General features: G+C 35.8%; 1 protein-coding gene across 1 annotated transcript; it reads right to left on the bottom strand.

Moving 5' to 3' along the window:
- Window positions 1–1,586: 1,586 nt before the first annotated feature.
- On the bottom strand, window positions 1,587–5,466 carry LOC105108778 (Serine/Threonine-kinase ATM). Its single transcript, XM_011003229.1, has 2 exons — window positions 5,229–5,466; window positions 1,587–5,109 (listed from the first exon to the last, which is right to left on the bottom strand). Exon 2 carries the CDS (start codon window positions 5,065–5,067, stop codon window positions 1,774–1,776), a length of 3,294 nt encoding a protein of 1,097 aa, XP_011001531.1. The 5' UTR covers window positions 5,068–5,109; window positions 5,229–5,466; the 3' UTR covers window positions 1,587–1,773.
- Window positions 5,467–8,375: the final 2,909 nt, after the last annotated feature.

Here is an 8,375-nt window from a genome sequence, read left to right as displayed (position 1 = left end):
GATTATATCTTTTTGGTTTCAAGAAATTATATCAGAGCCAGAAGAACACAACCAAGCTCATTGAAACCGAAACACAGGTGAATTGCAGGTCATGAAAGCGCATTGTCAAGTTGCTCTGCGCACCACAAATGTAAGTGTTCAATGTTAGCAATTCATAACCTGTGATACGTAACTGCCTAACTCATTACGTTTTTCCAGTGTCAGGAGCTGAAACCTTAATCAGCAAGGCACTGGATCTCGAGTACCAAAAGGGTCGTGGGTGGCAATAATCAATTTTTGAAAGGGCTACACATCCAATGCTGAAAAGAAACCCTCATTCCAACAGCAAAACGCAAGGGAAATTTGGTTTGGACTCACCTTTTGACAGCAGCAGGTCTATTTAAAGGGAAAGGCTTGCAAGCAGAATTACAAGCATTCTTGATGTTTGTGAGCAGACTGCTAAGCATCGTGCATAACCAAAGTGGCCAAGATAAAATAAATAGAAAATTAATAAGACAGAACAATATCATTTTTATTGGAAATATCTTCGTGCATCGTCATATGCTTTTAAAGACTAGCACGCTGATTCTTGCAGCTTCACCAAATCACATTTAAATAAATCGACATTGCACAACAGATTTCAAATTTTCCCGGTTAGCATGAATCCCAGTGGCAAGTACCAAAACCTAGAATCATGGTGGTTCAAGACATAACCTCTTGCAAATTTTGTCAAGAAAGCCACTATTTCAAAATATTAGTCATCACAGTTAAATTTTACGAACAAAACTTTCAATCAACTCTTAAGTAAAACTGCATAACACCCTTAACTTTCTGAAAAGGTTACAATATAACAAGTGAGATGCCATCAAGATTTCTCACTTTTTCTTTTTCTTTTCCCACAAGTAAAGTTGAATTCTAATTTTATTCCATTGCCATCATACTGCCCCCATTGATTTATTGCCAATTTCAATCCCGACATTTTAGTTGAAATCTTGCTAAGAAAACAATATCATTTTAGTTAATTTATTGCTGATTGATTGACACTATCGATACCATGCCCAGAATATTTTAAATACAGAAAATCCAGCAAATAGGCAATCACATGATCATATGAAATCGATTTGAGCGCTCATTTACTAGCTAGTATTTCACAAAATATATTGACTATGCAATGCAGTTGTGGGTGCATATGCACGTGAAACCATTCTCTGCATGAAAACTTAACTGGGTCCTTGTAAACTGCTTCTTGTAGAACATAAGCGCAAAGCAGTACAAGTCTATTCATTAGCATAGGCCTACCAATATGCACAAAATAGACATTACTATAAAGCAATATTTAAAGACAATTTCCAACTATTAAAACAAATGTTAACACTAAAATAGAACCTTTTCTGGATTATTTGGTTTTTCCAGGCAAAGATTGGTTTTGTTTGGTATTGCCAGCCTCCTGCTTCAAACCTTTTTTTAATTATTATTATGTTTTTGGGAGAAGGTGGATTTGAGCTTAAAGACTTCTTTTTTTCTTTCATGTGCCCAACATGATCCACCTCACTTCCAAGAAAGATTTATGAGGCTTTCACCAAACATGCACAGAGATAAAGCAAATGGAGGAAAATAACTTGAAGTAATATTAAAACAAAGGATCCCTAGGCTTACCCACTGCTTATAACCTCTTAGTGCAAGGAACTGCACAGGAACTCTGTTCGTTAGAGGACAGAGCAAGACAAACAACAGCTGATAACAGAGAGTCCATAAGGAGCCTAAATAGAGAATTCTATTAAGTCGCACCTCCAATTAAGAGGAAGAACTAGGCAATGAGCTCACTTTTTTCAGGAGGCCTTTAATCTCAATCTCTAATTTGGCTCTCATCTCAGGAGAAAGATTATCTCCTGACTTCTCCAGCATCGATGTCATCATTTCTAGATTCTGCCTTATGAAGTCAATGGGCGGTGCCTCAGCAAGCTTTGGCATTGACCCAGACGTCTTCACAGGGGTCCCCAATCCCTTGGTGCACTGAGAGGATGAAGCAGCTGGAATTAGATGAAGATCGTAATTGACGAGGGTTGCACCAAAAGGATTAGCCTTCTCTAAACTCCTAGCTGCTTCAACTGCATCAGTGCTCTTCATGAAAACAACCTGTGCAGTAGAAGAATCCTTCATCACCTGCGTCTGCGATTTCTTCAAGGGACCAAACCTGCAAAATGTTGCAACCAGAATTTCTTTCGATGGCATGGAGTATCCTGGAGCAAATGTCAAGAGAAGAGCAGTTGCTGGAGCTTCCCCATTGGTCTCTGCTTTATAGTATTCCATGTTTCCAGCAGTGGTTTTCTTTCTTGGTCGCCCCACAATACCTTCTCCTTTTCTTCTCTTCTTCTCAGATTTGGCCAAGGCACCTGATTCAGCAGTAGTCCCATTTAAATCTGGTATGCCAGCAGCAAGGATGCTCTGCTCAGAAGTTGATTCCTCCTTTCTCTTTCTTTTTCTTTTTTTTGGCACAGGCTTACCATCAGCTGAGTGTGGCAATATGACTGGAAAAGTACTGTTTCCATACAAATCTTTTACGCTAGCAGTAACCCCCTCCCTGTGACTTTCATCAGTAATAGCATTTATTGAAAATGGGCCCGTCACCTGCAAATCCACTAACATGGTGCCAGGTTCAGTAGTACTCCCATTGTCTTCAACTAAGCCTACTTTCTTTTTCCTTTTGTTTGGCTTGGGTTTATCTTCAGAAGCAACATGGCCCACAATTTGTAAATTTTCTACCAAAAAATTCGGCATGGTACCATTGCTGTTCAAGTCTGGTATGCTAGTCGGGTGGTTGATCTGTTGACCTGCTGGGATTGCTCCTTGCTTCGTTTGTGCTTTCTTAGGCTTGGGTTTTCCATTAGGTGTGGGATGGGCCATCTCATGGGGAGAATTCAAGAATACAGCACCTGCGGTTATGTCTATGTTTACATCTGACAAACCAGAAAGAGATTTAACTTTTGATCTAGCTGAGTTTCTAGAGTTCTTTTCGCACTGGGCCTTGGCATTTGGCAGAGTCTGATTTGTCTCCTGGGCATCCTTTCCCAGTGACGCATCATTATTTCTCCCAATCACATCCTTGCAATACTTTTCATAAATGGATTCGTCGTGATACACTGATATTCTGAACCTTGAAAAGAACCACTCAGCTAAATCGAAGTTCTTACTCTCATTCGGGTACAGACAATCCACAGCTGTAAAACAGAGTTCAGAGAGCAAATCAGCAGCAGATGCATTGATCAACTCTGGGTTCTTGGATGTATCATTCCCACTTATGAATTTTCTGATCCATTTCTTCTGGAACCTCTTGCCAGTAGTCTTCGAAACTGAATGGGACCCAATAAACTGACCAGCTACTGGGTTCACATCCTCGTCCTCTTGAGAAACTTCCTGAGGCCCTTGGTCTTCTAATGGAGCAGGCAAGCCTTTAGCTTCCCAGTTCACATAGGGATATGACAAATACTTGCTCTTCTTCCTTTCTCTCAACTCCGAGCTCTTCTCTACTGTTAAAGAAGAACCCGAGTGGTGTTTCTCCTCCATAATCGGAGAAGAAAATGGATCGACATCAGGACCTTCCACTTTGAGTTCAGAATACTTTCTCTTTCTCTTCCTGGAATTTGATGCCATATCATTAGAGACAAAATTTTCTTGAGGAGCATTGCTTCTGCAATTCTCGGACAAGTCCAGGTCCCTTCCAAAAATCACAGCCAGGTCTTCATTTTTCATTTGTCGTAGAGCTTCATCCTCTGTGCTCTGCAATTTCCCTCCAGATGGTGTTGAATTTGGTTGTTCACCATAGAACTTGGAATTGCCTTCTTCCACACACCTGTCACTGCCGTCTTCATCAGGAGTTGTATCCCAGAGTTGACTCGTAGGTAATTGTTTATGTCCTATGGATTGATAAAATGCTGACAAACGATTCTTTGCAACAGTTAATTCAAGTACGCTGAGCTTGGAAACAGCCAGCGCAAGATCTTTAATTTGTGCAAGGAGTTTTTCTGGTTCAAACTGAGTGATTGAATATTCACCAAATCTGCACTCTAGAATGGAAAATCCGTCCTGAAATCCATTATTGCCAGCTGACTGCCAACCTTCTTTGAGAATACAAGAACAAGTCATCTCTGATTTGAGGCACCTACCAAATTCATCCACAGCCTTCTCCACTGCTCCAAGGAAGCTTCTAGCCTTATTTTTTACCACCATCTGTTCAAAATCCTTATGGAAAGGCTTCAACTGAGATGGCAAGCACCAAGCATTGTGGCAACTCCCCAAGTACCCAACCAATAAGCCGTTCCTCTGGTCACTCTGGACAGCATACTTTGTCACACCTAATGGATCAAAAATTTTTCCAGGCCACCAAGACTGATTTTTGGTTTTAACCCAGACAATATCACCGACGTGAAACTTACCATTTAACTCTTCCTTCTCGTCATCAGCTTCTTTAGACTCCTCACTCACCACAACCCCAGGGCACTTCACAACATCAAAATCAACTCCAGTCAGAGAACCAGAAAGATCCACATAAATTGATAGATTGTCTCCCGAAACATCAATCTTCCGAGCAGAATCGACAGCATTAAATCCCAAGAGCTCATCTTCCTTCAATTCCTCATCTCTCACAGTATTCTTATCAACAACTCCATCTCTCTTCAGTTCCTCATCTCTAACCGTATCCTCAACAACTACTCCATCTTCCTTCAGCTCCTCATCTCTCAAAGTATCTTCAACAGCAACTCCATCTTCCTTCAATTCTTTGTCTCTCACAATATCCTTAACAGCAACTTCCTCCCTCACAGCAACCCCCAAATCCACTAAACCTTCACCCAATGCCGTGTCCACATGACACTTTCCCTCCTCAACGGCCTTTACAATACCATCATTCACCAAATAACCCTCTTCATTTCCAACAACATTAATAACACTCGCTTCAACACCAAGCGTTGCATATTCATCGCCACCGGAAATCTTTCCTTGAACAACATTAAACAGCCCAGAAGGCCAAGAAGGTCCTCCTAGGTTTTTTTCATCTGGTTTTTGAGCTTCCGGGGTTTTAGGGTTTTCCATTATCAGAAAGCTTCTCTTTTTGACCAATCTCAACAAAGCCAGCTGATCATAAACAGCAATAAAAAAAATAAAAAATAAAAAGACAAAGTTTTAACAACGTGCTAATCACAAGAAAGAGACACTAAATTAAAAACAGTAATTTATAAGCAATAGAAAAGTACCTGAAACCACGAAACGAGAGGAGGGTTTGCATAATGCGCCTAAAGGACTCGCTGTAATCCGGCACAGCGACTTGAACGAGAAGAACGTGGCGGAGCAAGATTCCTTCCTCTACAGTGAGAGAGAGATGAAACGATGGGATGGGATGTTCAAAAAAGCTGAGAAAGTTACTTAGCAAAAGATGCGGCAATAATAACTGAGTCTCTGTCAGTCAGCGTAGGAAGGAAGGGGGTTGGAGGGCTTAGTTGTAATTTTACGTTCAGCTGGTGTTTGTTTGCTTGCTTATGTCTAACCAGGTACAGGTCCAGATCCAGGTCCGTATTTGGGGGATATTATGGGTAGATTTTTTAATTTTAAAATATACACACGCTGTTACAAAAACAAGGTTTTAAAATATACACACGCTGTTACAAAAAAAAGGCGTATAATTATTGCTATTTTTTAAAATAATTTTTATTTAAAATATATTAAAATTATTTTTTTATTTTTTAAAAATTATTTTTTATATTAGTATATTAAAATAATAAAAAAAAATATCATTAATTTAATGTAAAAAAGTATATAAAAAAATTTACTTTTTAAAAATATAAAAACAAATAAGTCAAATATCAACAAGAAAAACCCAACCGGTCCAGCAAAACTACAGTAGAAAATGCTCCATTGATTCTGCATTGAAACAGTAAAATTATACCTTTATCCTTGAAGAAAAAATGGCATATCTAGCTTTGAGGTAAAATGATATTTTAACAGCGTTAATTTGTTATTCTAGAATTGTTAACAGACATCCAGATCTTTTCACAATTCTTTTACACTGTAAAATTTTTTGAATAACTTTAAAGAAAAAAAATACTTAGAGTGATCTACGGATATTTTTAGTATTTTACATTTTAAAGAACGATGTAATTACTCAATTTTTGCTTGGAAACAAAATTCTCTTAGCATGGTTATAAGAGATTTTTTTTAATTTTATAAAGGTTTTTTCATAATATTTATCTAATTTTGAAGGCAATGTGTTAATTTGATTAATAAAACAAAAAAAAATACTTAGAGTGATCTACGGATGTTTTTAGTATTTTACATTTTAAAGAACAATGTAATTACTCAATTTTTGCTTGGAAACAAAATTCTCTTAGCATGGTTATAAGAGATTTTTTTTTAATTTTATAAAGGTTTTTTCATAATATTTATTTAATCTTGAAGGCAATGTGTTAATTTGATTAATAAAACAAAAAAAAAATATTGATTCGTGCAATGCAAATGTTAATTGCTTCACCACTTTTGTGTAGTATATATGGGTCAGTCAAGTGGTCAAAATCATTGTTCCATCATGTCATTTGATTCACACCGGTGTCTTCTTTCTCCTTCAACAGTACGTGTATTGTGATTATATAGGGTTTGGCATGGTGTTATTTTATTTTTTTCTCTCTCTCCTTCATTTTAATTTGTATGCCACCCCTTGAAAAATTAGTAGTAGCCTTTCATTTTTTTTTCTCTCATCTGATTTATTTAGTTGTTTTAATTATAATTTTTTATTTAAAATAATTATTTTTAATTTCATTCTTTTTTAATTTTTTATTTATTCTTATTTTTTTAATTATCATTTTTATTTTGGATGTGTTTATAAAATTGATTTTTAACTAAATTTCATCTGCTTTTTTTATCGGATTTAATCTTTATTTTTTATTGTTATTTTTTTATTTTGGCAAGTTTTTTAGATTATTTTTTTTATTTTACATTAAATTAATTAGAAATTAAACTTTTAATAACATCTAGATATGAGATTTCATGCTTATAATTTTAAAAAATTAACATGAATTTAGTTTACTTGATTTTTTATTATTAAATTAACAAAATTTATTAAATTTAATTGACTCATTGCTATAAGTCTTGAATTTATTTTGATTCTTTGAAAATCCTAATGTCATCTTAACTTTAATTTTCTCATATTCAAAAAGATTTAGTTTAGTTTATTACGTTGCACCGACTACTGGTATAAATTTACTTGGTTTACTTTTTTTTATATAGATTTAAATGAATTTTCCACTTCCAGCGTATCTTGAAGGGTGATCATGAAATCCTCATAGTTTGAAAAGGCTATCATTTTGATTCTAAAAGATTATATATGTGTGTGTGAGAATTTTGCTTCCTCTTTTTTTTGAAAAAAAAAAAAAACACCACTAGAATTCTTCATGCAGTATCAGTTTTTTTTTTTTAAAATGTATTGTGTCGTATATTATATTGGCACTCTGCACCTAAATCCTAGTTTTGCTCATAGACCCATTCCATAAACAAGAAAGGATATGTCCAGGAGGAAACAACTTTTTTTTTCCTTGACAGACAAGGGTAAACTATAAAAATACTTCTTTCACAAATGTCAATAATCAATTTTGCATTTGATATTATGATAATAATGATTATTTTTTTATTAAAATTATGTGAAAACACAGAAAAATTTAATTTAAAGAAAAACTTTAATTTTTTTAAAAAATATTTTTAAAAATCAAAAACAAGAGTGCTCTTAAAGGGGGTGATATAGTGGTTAAAAATGCATATATACATGAAAATGTGAGGGTAAATTGAACGTTCAAATGATAAGGGGGTAACATTGTGAAAAAGAAAAAGGTAAAAAAAAGGCGAAGGGGTTATTTTCGCAGGGAAGCTAAAAGCAGAAATAAAATGAGTAGGGTGGGGGCCAGGCGAAGACCTAGTTGGTAGGGAGGGTTGAAGAGTGACCGACCGTTCACGTTATCTGTTGAGATAGACAAAAGTCTTGGCCATCTTTCACACATGCTTGTCTCCAACCAAAGACATATGATAACGACACCTTTGCAAGGGACTGGTTTTTGTCCTAAACCTTCAATTCCCTGTTTCAAATGAAGACTTTTCCAGTTTTTAAGAAGCAAGCAGTGGCAATCTTTGCTTTTGCATGGTGAAATTAGAAAAATCTCATTTCTGCAGCTCATTTATACAACAGAAGAAGAGGGAAGTCAGGATTGATTAGGGGTGAGTACAAAAACCGAAAAACTGATTAAACTGAGAAAATCAGAAAAAAAATAACTGAAAAAACCGAATCGAAAAAAAAAACCGATGAAAATTTTGAAAAAACCAGCCGGTTCGGTTCGGTTTCGGTTTTATAACCAAAAAACCGA

This window comes from Populus euphratica, unplaced genomic scaffold (assembly GCF_000495115.2).
Source record: "Populus euphratica unplaced genomic scaffold, PopEup_1.0 scaffold198.1, whole genome shotgun sequence".
In the NCBI taxonomy this organism is placed as follows: Eukaryota; Viridiplantae; Streptophyta; class Magnoliopsida; order Malpighiales; family Salicaceae; genus Populus; species Populus euphratica.
Note: the sequence above shows the minus strand (reverse complement) of the source record. Positions and strands in the feature narration are given on the sequence as shown.

Excerpts from the sequence above, each read along its gene's own strand:
- LOC105108778 (XM_011003229.1), bottom strand. The coding sequence starts at position 5,067 with ATGGAAAACCCTAAAACCCCGGAAGCTCAAAAACCAGATGAAAAAAAC.